Genomic DNA, 21,656 nt, shown 5'->3' on the forward strand with positions numbered 1-21,656 from the left:
ACCTATGAAACCTGGAGCTCAATCAACTGTCGGATATATTATGTTTAGGGTTATAAATGTATTTGATTTAGTTTATTAATATTTTTATTATTTTTTTTCAATAGGAAGATCCACTGTAATTATTATTTATTCTACAAGGAAGTTGAGGTCACTGTGGTGACATAAGAGGAAGAAAATAAGTGAAAATGTTTAAGTAAATTTAATAAGTTGAGTAATTATTAAAGCTATAACATTTTTTTTTACTAGAAGGAACGGTATAATTACTATTCAAAGCAACTGAAGAGGTGCGGTTTGCTTAAATGCTACAACGGCTTGCCATATTTTCCACAGACCCGACTGTTCCCTTGCTTTAAACCTGAACCCAACACGAGTTCGTGTCCGGTTCCGTCTCGGTGCTGTTCTCTGACCGTGTTAGCCCCCGTGGCTGCGCTCAATCCCGCTGTTTTTGCGCGTTTCCCCCAAATCTCCTGAAGACTTCACAATCAAAACAAATCGACCACGCGTGCTTTTCCCGCAGCAATGACGTCACGTAGGCCCTCCCCCAGCAAGTAAACAAAACAGGAGAAAGCTGTCATGTCAGCCGACGTAACAGCGCTCAAAGCTGGAAATATGAAGCGAGGCATTTAACAGACGTTTTTCTCGTGTTTTGGGACCGGTTCGGGAGATTTATCGGTCCGTCTGAGTCGCACTGGAGCGATTTAAGGGAGAGGCGGAAGTGAAGTCACTTGATAGACCGTCCATGTTATTATTGTTATTTTGGTTAGCCCTGGGATGAGACGGGCTGGGGAGTCGCTGCTCTCCGAGACAGCGAGCGTTCACGGTGCTACCGCAGGCCACTCCGGACCGAACCGACGCCACCCTCACCGCCGCCGCCTCCTCCAGTCCTCGTTGACTGACCCCGGAGACGGGAGCCTCGCTGGCGGCTGGGTGAGGGGAAGGAGGAGGGTGTGAAGACCCAGCTTCACTCAGCTCGGCTCCTGCACTCCAAAAATAAAACGGCGACAAAAGCAATAACGGCGTTCGGCTCCGCTTAGCAGAACCGTGCCGCCGCAGACATGAACGGTATCACCAAGAGCCGGTTCGAGGTAATGACACGCAGGGAGTGGACCACCAACGGTTCCACTGTTTGTCTCTACTGGGGAGTCTTGTATAAGTGTGAGTGTGTGTTTTGTTGGTCAAGGGTAATCCGAAATCCTGTTGTTGTCCTGCTGCTGCAACAGAACGACAACATGGAGCTGGGGACTGCGGGACAGAGAGGGCTGCGGCCGGGGCGGGGGGTGTCAATATCTCAGGGGCGAGGATGGCTTCAGGCTGCCACTGTCGCCCGAGTTTCCAGGCTTTCAGGTGGGGGTCTGGGGGCTCCACGTTGTCAGCATTCAGTAGGAAATCAGCTCTTCTGGGCAGATAACGCAGTAACCCGCCCGCCTGGGTGCGCAGGTGCCGCACAGATTGGTGAAACCTCCTCTTTTTTTAACCATAGAAGAAGAAATAGCAGTTTTCCCCCAAATCTCGCGATATTAAACTTTAGCACCACAATCATTAATGTAAACGCTGAATTAGTCTAGGGTAATACATTTATTTTGTTTTATGTTCACCAAATGTATTTATTACTCATCCTAAATGCACTATTAAGTAATTTTATTAGTAAATGTTAACAAAAGTATTAGTTTTAGCCCCCTAAAAAAGAATGCTACATTCACATTAGCTCAACAACCGCTAACCCTTTGCTATGTTTTTTTATTTTTATACAAAAGAAAAACGAAACAGGCCTTTGCCTGACTTGTTGACATCCTGTTGGGGGAAATTTTGTAATTTAAAGCAGGTGTGTTGAACCTGAAGGTTCTGCGTTGAGGACGATCCTACGATATTTCTAGTTTAGCTGATCGGACCACTTTCCAATCTTTCGTGATCTAGTATCGTGACATCATCCACCCCTGTTTTCAACTACGGTTGAATATTTTTATATTTAATCTACTTTTCTAGGGATACTGGTCAACTGTGACCACAGCTGTTGTGTAAATAGTGCAGCTAAACAGATCTGTCTCCTGATAATATCAGCTTTAAGCATTTTATTAGAGTTAGCACATTTTCCATCCGCTTTTATGTCCTAAAACCTTTTTTCCTCCCTCGTCAGACTTTGTAATTCGTAAAAAAGATGCTTGAGGTGACCTTTTAAATTACTCCCAACTGGCAGAGCAGAATTTCATGGAAGTTAATGAAGAAATGGAACATCGGGATGGACAATACCATTAAATTCTGCTATAGATCCCAATCACTTTTAATGAAAGACTAGATTGATTAGTATTGATCTTGGCTAAGGGTGAGCGGAGTCGTATTTACATATTCTCAGCACGCTCTGCTGGATGAGCAGCTATGATGCCCAACGTTGTCCAACTCTGGAAACTGAAGTGATGACCCTTTTACATCTTACATCTGAGTGCTGCATCAGCTCAGAAAACACAACCATGAAGAAACAAACTATCTGTGTGCATTCCCTCCACCACTAAGCCGTCCGTTTAACACCTGCAGTTTAATAAACGTGCTTTCCGTCAACATTTCCTTCTATAATTGTGCTCCAGCCTTATATCGCCCCATCCAAATGTGCTGTTCACCTGACATGTTATTCACACATTGCTGAGATTCTTTATAGTTTGACTTGATGGTACTTGACTTTCCCAGCCGGGTGCTCACAGGCCTGGTGTGAGTGAATCAGAACAGAAGGTGTTTCGTGTGTTTCTCCACTCGGCTTTTTGCATACAAATCGCCAAAGGATGGAAGATAAATCTGTGGTGGAACTAGGAGTGAGACTTCTGGGGGGTGTTCTTAGCTCCAAACGGGCTTTAGTTTCTTTGTAGTTGATTATTTCTTTTGTTTAAAAAAACCCAGATGGTAGGAAGTTAATGCACCAATCCACCCCCCACCCTCTCGGAACAGGAATATTACTGCAGGGTGTAACTTCCTGTTTGGGGAATCCTGCTCTTCTGCCATTTTGCAGAATGTGCACCCAAGTTAGTCTGAAGAAACGTTTAAAAAACATTTAAAAGTTTGCATTTTCCCTTAGTCATGATCTGAAACCAAACTAGAAGGCACTGCACACTGTAAAGTCATTTTCTTGTCTAAACAAAGAAAAAAAAAAGGTCAAGTTCCTTTTTCTCATTTTGATGAGAATCTTATGAGTGACAAATGGGTTAAGAGTCAGGTAAACTACTTCAGGTTTTAGAAACATATTAGCGAATGTGTTATCCATTAACAGCTCCACTTCTCTTTATTCAGTGTTTCAGTCTGGTTGAAGTTTTTCCATCCATTGGTTTTGGACTGTCTGTTTTCTTTGAGTTTTTTATTTAAATGCTGTAAATATTACGAAACTTCCTTTTAAAATAGCTCCAACGCCAGTCTGGACTTTTATTTTAGTTTTCCTTCATTATAAAACCATTGAGGACTTTTCACTGAGCTTTCCTAAAACCACTTCTCTGTTTTGTTGGCGGTTTGTGTTGTTGAAGGAAAAACATTTAGCAGAATCTGAGATCTCAAACCCTCGGAAATGTTGTTTTTATTCTTTCTGGTCTTGCAGTTCCTGCTGCTCTGTTCCCACATCATGATACTGCTGTCGCCGTGTTTGACCGTAGGGCGGATGCTAGTTTCTTACGCACCTGGGGAATCCATTTTAGTTTTTAATAACAGCAGGTTGCCTCAGCTGGTTGAAATAAACCTTTTACCAGGTTGTAGCTTCACTTTTGCCTGACATGTTGATGCTTACACAAAGAAAAAAACATTTCTATTATTTCCTTTTTTTATCCAAAGTGAGTAACTTTGGGATCTCTGAAGCTTTTAGAAGACTTTCCTGTCCTTTTGGACGTTTCATACGTGTTCAGACTTCCTCTAGGAAGTCCTACAACCTTTTTCTTTTTTCATTTCTTTTGTTTTTTCACCTCATTCAGAAATCTCATTGTAGTTTTCCTAGATCTTTTCTCTCCTGTCAACCGATGACTTCCTGAATCTCACAGCCTCGGCTTTTATTTTGAAATACATTTTCAGACTGTGCTTCTACACAAATGTTATTATCTCATTAGCTGGTGTTTGAACATCCATCTATCCATTTTCTTCCGCTTATCCGGAGTCGGGTCGCGGGGGCAGCAGCCCCTCCCCAGCCACTTGGGCCACCTCTTCCTTTGGAATCAGGTGTATGATCGCCCTGCAGTCCCTCTTTTTAAATAGGGGGACCGCCAGTCCAGTGTTTAAGCATTTAAAGGGTTTGGTGTGGTGATTTTAGTCTCATTAGGAGAATTCCTCCTTGTGTTTTTGACTGCATTTATACAGTCTTTCTCCTGCAACCTGCCTCTTTTTTTTTCACTTTATTAATTGCTTTAATAATCAAGACTCATTTCCCACCCTCTGTAGTGCCGTTTCTTGTTTGCCTCCTGCTGTCGTTTTGATCCTGCCTTCCATCTCCTTCTATTTTAAGGAGGTTGCATCTCTTTCAGAATCAACCTGTGCTCATCCTGGTCCTTTTGTATCCTTGCGTTTTCTGCTTGCATGAGACACATCGGGGTGTCCTCTCGTTGGAAATGCGTGCTGACTCTTTTAGGAAGCGAGTGTGTCGCTTGTCAGAGCAGCACAGAGGTGGTAGGTGTTTTGCTGTGATCTAAATTCATGGCTGAATGCAGCCCGCCTGATCGAGAATGTTCTGCCTCTGATCTTCACTCAGAGAGGTCTGACTTGAATCACCTAAGAGCACGCGTGTGTGTGTGTGTGTGTGTCACTCTTAGCAGATGGCCAGACGTCCAGAGACTAGGCTAATTGAGATAAGCATGCCAACAAGCTGACCAGGCAAACCGATTTCTGAGCTGGTATGGAGGCGATACGAGACGCCAGTTGCAGCTTTGGTGTGTTTATTGGCTTACAGGTGTGACAGCTCAGGTTTTAATGGAAAACGTGGGTCAAGCTTGAGCCAAAACTGAACTAAAACAACCCCCATCGGTCGATAATGTTTTGATTTCTCTTTTTATTTCACTTCAGCTCACCCAAAAACCTAATCGTTTCCCCCTTCTTTTTTTTTTTTTTTGTGTGTCTGCAGGTATTTTCAAACAGCGACGAAGCTCCCATAAACAAAAAGCTCCCCAAAGAGCTTCTCCTCAGGTAGGGCTGATACCACACACACTGTCGTCGTCTTTTTTGGTCAGGTGTGTGACCTACAGACCAATATTTTAGAACACAGCAGCTGCACACGGTCTATAAATCTGATATTTTGCGCATGTTTCCAAGTGTGTGCATGTGGGACAGTGACCCACCTGCAGGTTCCTGACTGTGTTTCTGTTTGAATGATGCTAGTTTGTGTGTGTGTGTGTGTGTGTGTGTGTGTGTGTGTGTGTGTGTGTGTGTGTACGCTATAAATAGTTTCCCGTAGCTGGTAGGGAATTCTGCAGTGCTGCGCTCCACTCTTGCTCCATCTGTACTCCAGAGAGTCCACCAGTCCACCCATTACCACCACTGCACTTGTGCTGGTGGACCTGCGACACATGACCTACTGTCTCATGCGTCATCGTGAGATAGTTACACAACATCAGCTGCGAGGAAGGCTCGCTGTGACGGATTTTAATCTTGTTTATTAACCCTGGATTCTGGGTTAGCTGGGACTTGTTTTTGTTTAATAGTGGGAGACATCATCTCATTCATGTGGTCCACTAAAGTTTGTATTAAAATGACTATGAATCGTTCCAAAAGCGCTAAACAACCCCAAACTGGCCACGTTGGCTTAAAATACTCGTCTCTAGATCTGTTTGTTTTGTGAAATCTTGAGTAGAAAAAGTTTGGAAACTACAAGGAATTTTGCTTGAAGTGTACTAAAGTCCCATAACTCTGATCAGCTGGTTTACTCTCAACAATATGGAGTTAGTTGTAAAAGTAATGAAGATTTAAATTTTGTATTGTTTTGATTCTCATCAGAAGCCATCTTAGGTCACAGAAAGCATGCAGATCAAGCTTTAAATCAAATTACGTGCGGTCAGTTCAGTCCAACAACGGATCCAGATTCAAATTTTATTGTGATCCATTACAATTGGAGTCAGATTATAAATAAATGCTATTTAGTAAAACAAATATTTATTGTGATTCCCTCCAAGCAACACAGACGCAAGTGATTTCTTTTACGGGTTTATTGGACGTCCTTTTATTGTGGACCTCTTCTGTCCTCCTTTCTTAGACCGTGAAACTAAATACAGGATAGTACAATTAAAACATGTACAATAATGTGCAACAAAATAAAGACAAATAAATACCTCGTTGGCTGTTTTGCTTAAAACACAAAGGGAATCCATCTGTCCTTCTTTAAGTCCTTTTACTAGTTAGTTCTTTAGCAAAGGATTAAATGTTTTCAGTCCATTAGCTGTCTGCTTGCCAGCACTTCATCCAGGCTGTGTGTTCCTCACACCTGGCTTGTATCATCAAATTAAGAGTGTGGCTGGCAGAGCAGCTCATGTAGCTTTTCAAAATAAAATTACAGGAAACACAACCAACCCAGTGTCTTACAAATGGGAAAATAAATAAATGAAGAAATAAACAGCAACAGCAGTTACATTTATTAGGAGGCCAGCAGATGAAACATGACTTCTTTTAAAGCAACCCTAAATAAGTTTCCCCGTTTTTCCCTCCTACTGGTTGAAAGCTGAATTACAACTGTCGTAAACAACCCTGTAGCAGCCTGCTGTTGCTAGAGCTAACAAAAAGCTAATGCCAACACGAGCCAACTAATACTAAAATAAACTATAAAGTAAATAGATCCGCACTCTTGGACAAAAACACTACTTACAAGTCCTGTAGCAACAAAGCCAGGTCACCTTCAGTCCGTGATTTTGTAGCCTCCATTAGCTCCCTCAAGCTAGCGTAGGTCGCGTCAATTCTGGCAGGAAGTCAAACCAAAACAGAAGATGCAGGCTGGTAAATTTAACAAAATAAAGACATTTTTCAAAATAAAATATAGTGATTTATAAATAATGTCATTTTTGTGTACCTAAACGGACTAGACAGATGAAAAATACTAAAATACTAACCGCTAGCATTACAGCTAACAGCCGTAAAGCATGTAAAGGCTGCACCCTAGGACACCTAACCACTCTACAAAACTGTCCCGTGTGGTTTTTGGTTAGCAGAGGCCAGCAGCGTGGTGTCAAATATGAAACTGGTCAAGTTTCTAACTCAACAATCACCAAGGTCAATGTTAAAGCTCTAGCTTAAAGTAAAATAACTATCTGTTGTTACTTTAAGTGGGGGTTTCTGGTCAGCAGAGTGCTTTCTCACGTAAAGTTGGTTAAATTTGTACCGCAAGAATCTCTGAAACCAGTTTTAAAGCAATAGCTTAAAGTATTAAAAATGCTTTATTGATGCTTTTGTGTAATTTCTACTGGTATGGCTGCTTTTCTTGCATTAAACTCTAAAATAATTCAGGATGTGGATCCATATCTATCTGGAAAGCAGCAAACATGGGGAAACCCCCGTCTCATTATGTATCAGGACACCGCTACGTCCTTACTCACCAAATAAGTTTGCTGCCAGTTGCACTCCCTCTCCCCCACCACTTCCCAGACCCTTGCTTCAAACCCTAACCAGAACCTAAAACACTTTCAATTTTGGCTGGTTTTTAAGATAAAAACATATAAATGTGTATATTGACAGAATCCCGCAGAGCATGAGAAATGTTTTCAGGAATTAGCAATCAGTGGTAGTGATGGTTAAAATCCAGACCAGGCGGGGGCGGGGGGGCCTTTTATTGTGGGCAGTATAAGGTACACCTGTGCACTAATCATGATGTCAGATCAGCATCTTGATGTGGCACACCTATGAGGTGGGATGGATTATCTCAGCACTATCACACATTTAGACTGATTTGTGAACAATGTTTGAGAGAAATGGTGATATTGTGTATCTGGAATGAATTTTAGATCTTTAAGTCCATCTCATGGAAATCGGAGCAGAAACAAAGGTGTTGCGTTTATATTTTTGTTGAGTGTATAAAAGAGGAGATTAGATTTGGTTAAATACCACAGAGTGATGATGGTGTAACTTGTTGCTGTCGTCTTACTAACCTCTGAGCTAATGCCACCGATCTAATCAAACGTGTTTACCGTCTTTAAGAGTTTTATTATCTTGTTCTGATCTCCTTTGGGGGGTAGCAGAATCATTTTGCGTTGTTGTGACATCTAGATAAAGAGGGAAGGAAAAATCAAACCTAATTTAGTTAGAAAGTTTGACTTTTTTCATAGCTGAGATAAGAAAAGCAAAGACGCTGGGTACCATTATTCTGGTAAAATGAACCTAAATAATTACCTGATGATCAGAGGAGCTCAGTCATTTAACAAATAAGCAACTGCAACTTTCCAAACTGAAGATGATTAGAGGAGAGTCGGAGTTTTAGCTGCTTAAAGCTGAGGGACGCCACTGAGTTATTCATGTTTTTAATCACTGGAATGTATCGTTCACACGCAATATTTTGGAAACGGCGCGGCCCCCACGAATATTTCCCATTTAATTTGTTAATTCATTCATGTTCGCATCGGCATCAGTGCTTATGCATCATCTACCAGTGTGAGTGAGCCTGCTAGGGTTCTTGTGCCCCTCTGCTTGTCAGCTGGTGCATCACAAACAGCTGCTATCTGGGCCAGAGCCACGGCGGGCATAAACTGTGAAAAACAGGAGAAGCTCATCTGACGGCGCCGTGGTGGCAAGGGAGTTCGGAGTGGTTCGACGCCCCCCGCCTTTCTCCTCCTCCGCCATGCTGTGCAGAAGTGCTGACTCAGCGCTCTCTCTGACCGACAACACCCAAATTTATGTCTGAGGTGTTGCCATGGCAACCGGTCTCAGACAGCGTGGTGAGAGTCGACTCGCTCTTATCTGGCCACGCTTGAGGGGCTCGGTGTACATTTTGTCATTAAGCAGGACAGGCTTAAAAATCCTGTCTAAAAAAAGGGGGAAAAAACTGGAAACCAGGCAGAATTTCACTGAACAATCAGCTGGCTTTTCTTCCATCGTGCCCCTCTGAGTTTACGCCGTCTTGTGTGTAACGATGCAACAAAATTAAATGGCTAGATAAAGCCGCACCTCTGTTAGGGCTTTCCTTTGCTTCGTTCGATTGTTGCGTCCTTGTCTGTAGTTCTGAACGTCAGAAACGTTCAGTCAGACTGAAGGATTGCTTTCCTGTGAGTGTGAGTAACCAAAACCAGAGGCTGTAAAAGCTCGGTTAATGGAAAGTCGAGTTGCTTTTGGTTAAAGCAGACGCTGGGTCGATGATGGGCGCTGTCGCCATTAACCAGTTATTAGAAGAGAGATCGATGGGAAGGATTGTTCAGCTGCTCGGCCTGACGGTGTGAATCTGCTGCTCTAACATTGTTTTAGTAATCAGATGTTGATTAAACTGTTGATAATGTTCTGTTGAAGAGAGAAAAACCCAAAATGGTCACTGAAATAACCAAAAACTGACAAAAGTCAAAATGAAAAAAACTCACAGTGTCCCTGGAAAAGATGTGAAGAAATGCCAGGGTGTTCTGTAGTCAGCATCCAGGTGTCTCCAGCCTGGTTAAAGGCTGAAAGGTAGTCACATGGGCTGTTTAGTATCAGGGTGTGTAACCCACTGAACACCGACCACAGGAAGCTACTGACAAAGTTGTCTCAGGAGATTAAACAAAACCCATGACCCTCTCGACGCAGCTAAGGCTAGAGGACCGTCCCCAGCTAGCTGAAAGCTAGAAGGCCATTTCCGGGGCGCTGAAGCCTAGAGGACCATCTCCAAGCAGCCGAAGCCTAGAGGACCATCTCCAAGCAGCCGAAGCCTAGAGGACCATCTCCAAGCAGCCGAAGCCTAGAGGACCATCTCCAAGCAGCCGAAGCCTAGAGGACCATCTCCAAGCAGCCGAGGCCTAGAGGACCATCTCCAAGCAGCCGAAGCCTAGAGGACCATCTCCAAGCAGCCGAAGCCTAGAGGACCATCTCCAAGCAGCCGAAGCCTAGAGGACCATCTCCAAGCAGCCGAGGCCTAGAGGACCATCTCCAAGCAGCCGAAGCCTAAGGGGACCATCTCCAAGCAGCCGAAGCTGAGAGGACCATCTCCAAGCAGCCGAAGCCGAGAGGACCATCTCCAAGCAGCCGAAGCCTAGAGGACCATCTCCAAGCAGCCGAAGCCTAGAGGACCATCTCCAAGCAGCCGAAGCCTAGAGGACCATCTCCAAGCAGCCGAAGCCTAGAGGACCATCTCCAAGCAGCCGAAGCCTAGAGGACCATCTCCAAGCAGCCGAAGCCTAGAGGACCATCTCCAAGCAACCGAAGCCTAGAGGACCATCTCCAAGCAGCCGAGGCCTAGAGGATATTCTCCAAGCAGCCGAAGCTTAGAGGACCATCTCCAAGCAGCCGAGGCCTAGAGGACATTCTCCAAGCAGCCGAAGCCTAGAGAACCATCTCCAAGCAGCCGAAACCTAGAGAACCATCTCCAAGCAGCCGAAGCCTAGAGGACCATCTCCAAGCAGCCGAAGCCTGGAGGACCATCTCCAAGCAGCCGAAGCCTAGAGGACCATCTCCAAGCAGCCGAGGCCTAGAGGACCATCTCCAAGCAGCCGAAGCCTAGAGGACCATCTCCAAGCAGCCGAAGCCTAGAGGACATTCTCCAAGCAGCCGAAGCCTAGAGGACCATCTCCAAGCAGCCGAAGCCTAGAGGACCATCTCCAAGCAGCCGAAGCCTAGAGGACATTCTCCAAGCAGCCGAAGCCTAGAGAACCATCTCCAAGCAGCCGAAACCTAGAGAACCATCTCCAAGCAGCCGAAGCCTAGAGGACCATCTCCAAGCAGCCGAAGCCTAGAGGACATTCTCCAAGCAGCCGAAGCCTAGAGGACCATCTCCAAGCAGCCGAAGCCTAGAGGACCATCTCCAAGCAGCCGAAGCCTAGAGGACATTCTCCAAGCAGCCGAAACCTAGAGAACCATCTCCAAGCAGCCGAAGCCTAGAGAACCATCTCCAAGCAGCCGAAGCCTAGAGAACCATCTCCAAGCAGCCGAAGCCTAGAGGACCATCTCCAAGCAGCCGAAGCCTAGAGGACCATCTCCAAGCAGCCGAAGCCTAGAGGACCATCTCCAAGCAGCCGAAGCCTAGAGGACCATCTCCAAGCAGCCGAGGCCCAGAGGACCATCTCCAAGCAGCCGAAGCCTAGAGGACCATCTCCAAGCAGCCGAGGCCTAGAGGACCATCTCCAAGCAGCCGAAGCCTAGAGGACCATCTCCAAGCAGCCGAAGCCTAGAGGACCATCTCCAAGCAGCCGAAGCCTAGAGGACCATCTCCAAGCAACCGAAGCCTAGAGGACCATCTCCAAGCAGCCGAGGCCTAGAGGATATTCTCCAAGCAGCCGAAGCTTAGAGGACCATCTCCAAGCAGCCGAGGCCTAGAGGACATTCTCCAAGCAGCCGAAGCCTAGAGAACCATCTCCAAGCAGCCGAAACCTAGAGAACCATCTCCAAGCAGCCGAAGCCTAGAGGACCATCTCCAAGCAGCCGAAGCCTGGAGGACCATCTCCAAGCAACCGAAGCCTAGAGGACCATCTCCAAGCAGCCGAGGCCTAGAGGACCATCTCCAAGCAGCCGAAGCCTAGAGGACCATCTCCAAGCAGCCGAAGCCTAGAGGACATTCTCCAAGCAGCCGAAGCCTAGAGGACCATCTCCAAGCAGCCGAAGCCTAGAGGACCATCTCCAAGCAGCCGAAGCCTAGAGGACATTCTCCAAGCAGCCGAAGCCTAGAGAACCATCTCCAAGCAGCCGAAACCTAGAGAACCATCTCCAAGCAGCCGAAGCCTAGAGGACCATCTCCAAGCAGCCGAAGCCTAGAGGACATTCTCCGAGCAGCCGAAGCCTAGAGGACCATCTCCAAGCAGCCGAAGCCTAGAGGACCATCTCCAAGCAGCCGAAGCCTAGAGGACATTCTCCAAGCAGCCGAAACCTAGAGAACCATCTCCAAGCAGCCGAAGCCTAGAGAACCATCTCCAAGCAGCCGAAGCCTAGAGAACCATCTCCAAGCAGCCGAAGCCTAGAGGACCATCTCCAAGCAGCCGAAGCCTAGAGGACCATCTCCAAGCAGCCGAGGCCCAGAGGACCATCTCCAAGCAGCCGAAGCCTAGAGGACCATCTCCAAGCAGCCGAGGCCTAGAGGATTATCTCCAACCCTCTTGATGTTCCTCTTACAACAGCATCTTATGGTCTAAGGGCTGTAGAAGACCTACCTGGACATGGCTGCAAGAGGAAACGTGGCAGAAAATTGATTACATTAATTATAATATTAGACAAGAAAAACTTCCAAGTACAGTAGAGGTCAACTCCAAGGTCAAGCTGCATCAGTGTCAGATTGCGTCCTCCATAGCTGTTTGAGCCAAAGTGGACATAAAAGAAGACGACCAAGGAGGAAATCGCTGCTGGAAGCGAATCACATAAAGAGAGACTGGGTTTTATCCAAATGCTTGTTGATGAGCTGCAAAGTTCTGGGAGAACGTCCTTTGGACAGGTGAGACAAAGCTGCAGGTTGGTGCCCAGTTGCATCAGCGATTGGGCTGCTCTGCTGCATCTGGTCCAGAGTGTCTTTTATCTGGTCCAAAAAAATATCGGACCATCAGTAGCAAAAACGTTGTATGGGTTGTATGGGTCCTCCAGCAGGATAACGGATCAGAACCAAACACTTCTGAACTACGAGCTCTGATCCAGATCCTTTAGAACATCTGTCGATGGATCGGAAACACCTGGAGAAGAAATTCTTCAGACCTGAGACAGCTGGAACATACCTGTGGACAGGTGTGGAATGTCTCATTGAGAGTTTCAGGAATCAAAAGGTTGAGCAACCAAACATTAAATTAAAGTGTTACATCCAGGGTTTGTACACTGGCTATAACACGGGCATGTCCCAACATGCCCACGTCTAACACACACACACACACACACACACACACACACGCACACGCACACACACTGTTTTTTATAATGTAAAGGAGACAATAACCAGGGACATTCAGATTCCAGCATCGCTCTAGAATTCAGCTTAATGGGCATTCTAAAAGAAACGTGATTTATAGATTCTTCACATTCTTCATATAGAAGTCTATTGTTTTAGGGTGTGTGTGTGTGTGTGTGTGTGTGTGGTTTCCGTGGCCTGGGCTGTGAGTGCCAGAGATTCCTCATTGTCAGATTAATGGATTGAGCTGACCCAGTAGCGGTCGGCGCGTGGCCCTTTGTGGCTCAGCCAGCGCTCATGTGAGCCGCTCCTGCACCTTAAAACACGAAGAATGATCATAAAAATTGTACATAAACACATTTTACTGAAATGGCAGCAGGTATGATTTCAGCTTTATCTAAATTAACAGTGAATGAGAGAGCAAGAGAGGAAATGAGATCCACAAACTTCTAGCATGCATGTTAGCGAGCTAAAGGCCAGGGCCCCTGAGATGACAAATTCAGTGATTCTGATTGGCTAAAATATCCTCCAGTTCTCCCTAGCAACCAGGGAAGGCAGTGCCCTCTTTGGACTAGCCGTCACTGCCAACAACACTGAAGAAATAAATTTAAACCATGTTTATTTAAACACACCCATTCTTTCTTGTCTTTTTCTAGAATATTCTCCTACCTAGATGTGGTTACACTCTGCAGGTGTGCACAGGTGTCCAAGGTAAGCTCCTCCCTTTAAATGAATCATAATTCATGCAGCTTTAATAGAATTTAGTATCAAAATGGTCATAATTCCTGTGAGTAAATAAACATTATTTAGATTTTTTTGTAATTAAGTGCCCTCTGCTGGCTTCATGCAGTCTGTCCTGCTTTAAGGAGATTTTTTGGTCATTGGTGTTTGTTTATTTGACCAGGCTAAGAATGCTTTACTGTAATCATGCTTGACGACATTCTTGAGATGACAGCATCTTGAAAATCCCGTCATGCAGTAGTATTTATAACCAGAAACGTTCTTCTTTATCTAAATGAGATTTTGGATTATTGGTACTGGGGCTGATTCACGATTGTCAGGATTTTCTCCACCTTTAAGCATTTTAGACCCTGAATTAGGAAATTCCCTAATTCCCTTTTTGCTAAAATACCAAATAGGCACACCGGGGAGGAAGAGACCCATTTTAAGGGCATTGATTTCCCTTCGTAAGCAGCGGTCAGCCCGCTAACTCTCCCACGTCTCTCTGACCCCGCTCCTGTTTCTCCAAACTTCCTTTTCCCAGGCGTGGAACGTCCTGGCTCTAGATGGCAGCAACTGGCAGAAGATCGACCTTTTTAACTTCCAGACAGACATCGAGGTGAGCGGTGTGTTTGCAGCATATCGCTGCTGGAGCTTGTTGAGTAGCATTACCCTGCCCGGGGCTTAGCGCTGGGTCACTAGGCTTTGGTGTCAGCTGTGACGTCTCAGCTGATCCTCCGGCCAAGTCATCTCTCTCTCTCTCTCTCTCTCTCTCTCTCTCTCTCTCTCTCTCTCTCTCTCTCTCTCTCTCTCTCTCTCTCTCTCTCTCTCTCTCTCTCTCTCTTTCAGGGGCGGGTGGTGGAGAACATTTCGAAGCGTTGTGGAGGCTTCCTGAGGCAGCTCAGCCTCAGGGGCTGCCTGAGCGTTGGAGATGCCTCTATGAAGTGAGATTCTCTGACATTTGATGATTTGGTGACCAGAACTCATCCTGTTGGTTTACTCATTGTTTTTGTCTCTGGGTGATTATGTTTGAAGTTTTAAGCAGCTTCTGCTTCTTTATTCTCAGTGGAACTCTCTTTTAAACACAGTTTACTTTGTACCATGGACGTAATTTTTTTGGGGGGGACAGGGGGGACATGTCCCCCCCCACATTTTCCAAAGTCAAGGTTTGACCCCTGCACTTTTTACCATCCAAAAACAATATTACGCTATTTAAATTGACACTGGTTGAGCTCTAGGACCAAGCAGAAATCAACCGTTTGTGTTGAAGCCTGTTTCCCATTAGAACATACTGTAAAGATACCCCCCCCCCCCGTGTCCCCCCCACTTTTAAACTGAAAATTACATCCATGCTTTGTACCTCCTTAAAAGGACTAGAAGATGTATGTTAATCCTAAAGAAGTACAGGAGAGAGTGGAAGCGTTGGTCGAACATGTAGAAGAAGGTTCCTAACAGACGTGAATATAACTTTAAAACATAAAACATTCAGTGAAGCGACTCTTGTGTCTGTTTCCCAGGACCTTTGCTCAGAACTGCAGGAACATTGAGGTCTTGAACCTGAACGGCTGCACAAAGATCACAGACAGCACCTGCCTCAGCCTCAGCAAGTTCTGCTCCAAGCTCAAACAGTTGGATCTCACTTCCTGTGTGTCCATCAGCAATCACTCCCTCAAGGCCCTCAGGTACAGCTACGAAACACAGTTCCCTTCTTCGTTAAGTCGCTACTCGGGTTGTCACGGTAACCGGTGTAGCGGTAAACCCCGGTAAAAAAGTTGACGATAATAATAACCGTCGTGTTTTTTAAAACTATATTATCTCGGTGGATTACCGTGGCTGCGGTGTAGGCGCGGTGACCCTTACCAGCCACCGTATCATCTGCTGAAGTTGCCGGCGGCACATGCGCGCTTTGTTGTTTACAGCCAACACTTTACTGAAGGTAAAGCTGAAATAATGGCCAAAGGAGGAGACGGCAGCACTCAGGACATTTATTATCCCTCAAAGAAGACAAAGTGGGAAGTACGGGCATGTTTTGGATATTTGGAGAATGCCGAGGGACAGCTGATAGAAGACGGCTATCCTGTTTGCAGCACGTGCAGAAAAAGTGTCTGTGAAAGGCAGCAACGCTTCAAATCTCATGACACATCTGCGTGACCATCACCCACAACTCTACAGTCAACGCAAGGCAAGCTAACGTTAGCGTTTTAGCTAAAATGCGTGATCCGAGGATTTGGGTTGAGGGAGAATGCAACGAGTCGCTATATAAAGCAGCCGCAGCGCCGCTACCTGCATATAAACCGTGTCGCGGATACCGCCATGTTGAAATGACGCTATGCATTACGGGGCTCCCAGGGGCAGATCAGAGTTGGTCTCTCTCCGAGAATAATTATGAATTTAACAACGATTACTGCCTGATGACACTTTCCCACATCTGCAAAGCTCACTGGAAGGACACAAACCGAGGACAATACTTTCCTGATATAGGGTTTATTACTCAAGTAAGAGTAAAAAAGTATCTGATTAGAAGGCTACTTGAGTACTATCATCTGATCTAATATTATTAAAATGATGACATCAAACAGACAAAAATAAGAAGTTATGGGCAAATATTGTATTTTAAAGACTAAAGGGGAAAAATGTAAACAAATAAACAACATAATTACAAAATAACACATTTTAGGCAAAATTTAGACACAAACTGAGGACAATATTTTCCTGATATACAGGGTTTATGTAGTTGTCTGAAAATGTAACGCGTTTAAAAAAATACCGCGATAATACCGAAAACCGTAATAATTTTGGTCACAATAACCGTGAGGTTACATTTTCACACCGTGACGACCCTAGTCCCTACACACCTAACTCCGCGTTGTCTCCTACAATGTTCAGCGACGGCTGCAGGATGCTGGAGATGTTGAACCTGTCTTGGTGTGATCAGATCACGCGTGACGGCATCGAGGCCTTAGCCAGAGGCTGCACCGGTTTACGAGCGCTGTTCCTCCGAGGCTGCACGCAGGTAAACGCTCTAGGAAGTCTGGCTTGATGTTTTGGTTGCTTCCCTGCTCCAGCACACCTGATTCACTAGCTGAATTACCCGTTCAGGATGTCATCAAGTTCCACAGAAGCCTGTTAATCACCTACTGATTAAAATCAGGTGTGTTGAAGCAGGATGGTGGCCCTTGAGGGCCACATTTACACACTACTGGTAAAGATAACGTTTTGGAGACTTTCCTTACAAAATGTTCAGTTAGTACACTACTTTAAGCTTCAGGACCTAAAAAGCTTCCTGTTTTGTTGAATTAAGCTTTAATCCCTACAATTCTCTAATTTGATTATTTCCTGCTTCATATGAGAAGAAAGAGACTCAGTAAAATGTTGATCTTCTAGAAATTCTGGTTTAATTTTACTCGTTGAGATTCTTGCCTAGATTTTATGCCTTAACTCATTTACTGCCAGTCCTTTCCTGACCAGCTTAGTGAACCCAACCAGCACTAACCTGGGGGTGGTTTTAGACCCAGAGCTGCGGATGGACTCCCACATTAGCCAGGTGGTTAGATGCTGCTTTTTCCAGCTTCACCGGCTATCAAAGATGAAGTCCATCCTGACTAGATGTGACCTGCACACAGTGATCCATGCATTTGTGATCTCTCTCTCGCTTGGATTATGCAAATTCCCTTTTTTATGGATCCACATCTTCCTCAGTTGCGCGCCTACAGCTGGTGCAGAATGTGGTGGCCCGCCTTTTGACGTACACCAGAAGGAGGGAGCACATTACTCCTGTTCTGACCCAGCTGCACTGGCTCCCGGTGCGCTACCGCATCCAGTATAAAATTTTACTTCTTGTTTTTAAGTCGCTCTATCTTTATGCGCCTCTCTACTTGACTCAGCTGGTTCAGCCTTATGTACCTGGTCGAATTCTTCGATCAGCAGACCACCGCCTGTTACAGGTCCCAAGTGTTCGGGTGAGGACTCGAGGAGAACAAGCTTTCTCAATCTGTGCGCCTCGTCTCTGGAACCAACTCCCCCTAATAGTGAGAATGGCCCCCTCTCTCTCTCTCAAATTTTAAATCAAGCCTGAAGGCTCATTTTTATTCCTTGGCTTTTACTTCAGCCTAGCTGGCATTTTACGATGTTTTTTGTTTTGTTTTTTGTTTTTATAATAGTTACGGTACTACTTTTTATTACTTCTTCCCGTGTGTTGATTTTATGCTCTTTTACCGTACAGCTCTTTGGTTGGCCTCGGCCGTGTAGAAATGTGCTTTATAAATAAAATAGAATGGAACACGTGATCTATGCACATAGAGAGGTACGTGCGCGGGGGCAGGGACAGTCAGAGGAGCAGTTTGATGGATGGGTCAGGATCCAGTCATTAAGAACAGGATGTTTTATCATTCCATTGTATACAAACATTGATCACAACATGCCGTATAGGTTATAAATTGTAAGTCGCTTTGGATAAAAGCGTCTGATAAATGAATAAACATAAACATAAACAAACACAAGTATCCTGAAGTCAAACTGAAGGGAAATGTACATTTCCACTTATCTTGTGCTGATTTACTGTTTAATCCAGATTTCTCAGAGTTGTAGGAGAATAATTTAGACTTTATTTGACTGTTTTACTCTTTAATTTCATTTAAAAATCATATCTTAGTCAATAAAAATCTTTCACCCCCCCCCCCCCCCCCCAGCTAGATGATGGAGCCCTGAAGCACCTACAGAAGCACTGCCCTGAACTCACCACCATCAACATCCAGTCTTGCACAGTAAGACACACATTTGATTGTGGAATTTCAGGAGAGGGAGAGGGAGTTGTATTTTTGTGTGTTTTCATTTTATATTTTTTTGCAACCAGCAAATAACTGATGATGGTCTGGTCAGTTTGTGTCGGGGATGCCACAAGCTGCAGATCATCTGCGTGTCCGGCTGCAGCAACATCACTGATGCCTCTCTCACTGCACTGGGACTTAACTGCCCTTTACTCAAGTAAGACACACACACACACACACACACGCACACACACATGCACACACGTGCACACATAGGCACAGTCACACATGCATAAACACACACACATGCACACATATGCGTGCACACAAAGACACACTCACACATGCATGCACACATGCACACACGTGCTTAAATACACACTCGCATATGCACACATATGCGCGCGCAGACACACACACATAGACACAGTCACACATGCATAAACACTTATGTGTGCACACACACACTCACACACATGCACACACATATACGCACGCGTGCATAAACACACACTCACATTAATGCACACATATGCATGCGCACACACACATGCATGCAACCACACGCATATACATACATGCACTCACACGCACATGCTCACACATACATGCGCGCACACACGCACACACACACACACACACACACATAGGCACAGGCACACATACACGCACACATTCATGCGCACACACATGCACAAAACCGCATGCACAAATATATATATATATATCGTAAATCCTCTAATATTAGCCTGTATTTAATTAACTGCCGGGTATCATATTTTGGCCGGTGTCGGAGTCGGCGGAGGTGAATAATAGCCGTTTTTTTATTGTGGCTGGGTGGAATGTGGTAACAAGCAAGTATGGGGGGCGGTTGTGTCATCCATCTCACTTTTGATTTGCCAGTGATAGACCACGAGGGTAACTAACCGTGCCAGAGCGTCGGTACTGACACCTGCCGTAAAACGGACATTTAACCAAACTGTGACGTTTACCCTCTTGCAATTTAACCTTCCCCTCACCCCATCCTAACCTTAACCAGCTTGCAAATGCAAAGCTCTGATTGTTGACGCGCTCCAGACATCTGCATCCTGAGCACGGCCACAGTAACATCAAATCAGGTGTCGCCACCTCAAAAACTAATTTAACACGCGATCGTTCATGTCGGCTCATTTCCTTTTATGTTTTCTGTCTTTTATTCTTTTATTTGTGCCTGATGCGTTTCGCTGCTGTGGAGCGGGGCGTATCACCTGTTTTGTCCTCCGGTGACGCACCTAACTGATGTGGCCGGCGAGCAGCGGCACTCTGCTGTTTTTGCGGTCGGTAGATCTTTTAGAACTGCAGTTCAAAGGTAACTCATAAGGTGAATATATATGAACCCAGGTAGCAGTTTTTCTTTAGGATTGAGAGGAGATGCAGGAAGATAATAAACAGGCAGGACAGAAAAATAGTCAAATAAAAACAAGTTAGTTTTTGTACCTGGTGGTTGCAACAAACAGACACCACTGAAGGTAATCAGAAGTGAGGAACAGAAAATGAAATAATTATTTTAATGTTTAGAGCAGCAGGAACTCTGAGAGGCTGCAGGCGCATCAGTGAGTTTGCGGCCGCTGCGCAGGGGGAGGGGGGAGAGGACTGAAGCAGAAACTACCGTTATTAAAAGTAATGTGTTTAACTTTGAAAATGTGGGCGCAATTTTAATCGTCAAAAACTCCAGCGAACCATTAGTTCATTTTGCTTAAATAGAAATTGAGGCCTGCCTCTAATACTGGTCCTCCTTCCAATAAAGGCCTGGAACTTGATGAGCTTGAGTCAAATACAGACCCAGGCCTGTATTAGAGGATTTACGGTACTCTCATACATGCACTCACACACACGCACACACGCACACACGCACACACGCACACACACACACACACACACACACACACACACACACACACACACACACACAAACAAAAGAAGCCCTGATAGGGAACACAGCTTTCGGTTTTTGCATCCATCCTGGAGCTGATGACATTTTCTCCATGGTTCTCTTGCCTGTGCTCTTAGGATCCTTGAAGCTGCGCGATGCTCCCATGTTACAGACGCCGGGTTCACGGTTCTCGCCAGAGTAAGCCTCATTCTGTTTTCCAGCCCAAAAACGCTTTCACCTGAAATTCAATTATTTCTTTTCTACAAACACCGACTGTTTGTCTTCACAGAACTGTCACGAGCTTGAAAAAATGGACTTAGAAGAATGTATATTGGTAAGCTAGCTTGTAGCTCTGCCTTTTATGAGAGTCTGTGACGGCATTTATTAGCAACACGTAACTCCTCACAGAGACGTCTCTCCCCAGACTTGTGAGAACAGTTTACTTATTGAGCTTGTGCTCTCCGCAGGTGACAGACAACACCTTGGTTCAGCTGTCGATCCACTGCCCTCGGCTGCAAGCGCTGGTAAACATTTACGCCTGCAGGGTCTGTGTTTGTGCTGCACGCTTGTCTGTCCTAAACCTGTCTTTCTGGTCAGTCCCTGTCTCACTGCGAGCTGATCACTGATGATGGCATCAGAGCTCTGAGCAGCAGCACCTGCGGGCAGGAGCGCCTCACTGTGGTGGAGCTGGACAACTGCCCCCTGATCACCGACGTTACCCTGGAGCACCTGAAGAACTGCCACCGCCTGGAGCGCATCGAGCTCTACGACTGTCAGCAGGTCACCAGGGCCGGCATCAAACGCATCAGGGTAAGTGGGCGGAGTGGAAAAAAAAGACCCAGTTGTTTGATTCTCCAGTGATCAAAGGTGAATATGAGAAATCTGCAGAGAAATTCAAAATGAGCTTTTATCATTTCTGTAATTTCTTTTGTCCTCCACAGGCACAGCTGCCAGAGATCAAGGTGCATGCATACTTTGCGCCGGTAACACCCCCTCCCTCTGTACATGGAGGTGGCCAGCGTTTGTGCCGCTGCTGCATCATCCTCTGACAGTGGAGGGCCAGGGGGGGGCACCTCTGTTTACAGGTCCTGCTGCTCTGATCTGATCCGGGGGGGGGGGGGGGGGGTGTGTGTAGGAGAGAGGATGGGCTGGACCCGCTCACTGCTCCTGATCACTGATTCTTGATCAGTTCAAACCGACCCTCTCTCCCTCTTCTTGCTGCAGCAGATCGGGTTTGAGCTGCAGGGAGGTTTGAGGAAAGAGACACAAATGGATGGACTTTATTTCTTTTTAT

The 21,656-nt window shown here is 45.5% G+C and overlaps 1 protein-coding gene across 1 annotated transcript; it reads left to right on the plus strand.

The window, feature by feature from the left end:
• The first annotated feature begins 836 nt into the window (after nucleotides 1-836).
• Nucleotides 837-21,482, plus strand: fbxl2 (F-box and leucine-rich repeat protein 2). The gene is made up of 14 exons (XM_054745288.2): nucleotides 837-1,085; nucleotides 5,075-5,136; nucleotides 13,621-13,675; nucleotides 14,229-14,303; nucleotides 14,534-14,628; nucleotides 15,202-15,366; nucleotides 16,571-16,697; nucleotides 18,373-18,447; nucleotides 18,537-18,667; nucleotides 20,500-20,560; nucleotides 20,652-20,696; nucleotides 20,830-20,886; nucleotides 20,960-21,172; nucleotides 21,304-21,482. The coding sequence occupies exons 1-14, from the start codon at nucleotides 1,056-1,058 to the stop codon at nucleotides 21,409-21,411; spliced, it is 1,299 nt and encodes a 432-aa protein (XP_054601263.1). The 5' UTR covers nucleotides 837-1,055; the 3' UTR covers nucleotides 21,412-21,482.
• Nucleotides 21,483-21,656: the final 174 nt, after the last annotated feature.

This window comes from Nothobranchius furzeri, chromosome 19, assembly GCF_043380555.1.
Source record: "Nothobranchius furzeri strain GRZ-AD chromosome 19, NfurGRZ-RIMD1, whole genome shotgun sequence".
NCBI classification, from domain to species: Eukaryota; Metazoa; Chordata; class Actinopteri; order Cyprinodontiformes; family Nothobranchiidae; genus Nothobranchius; species Nothobranchius furzeri.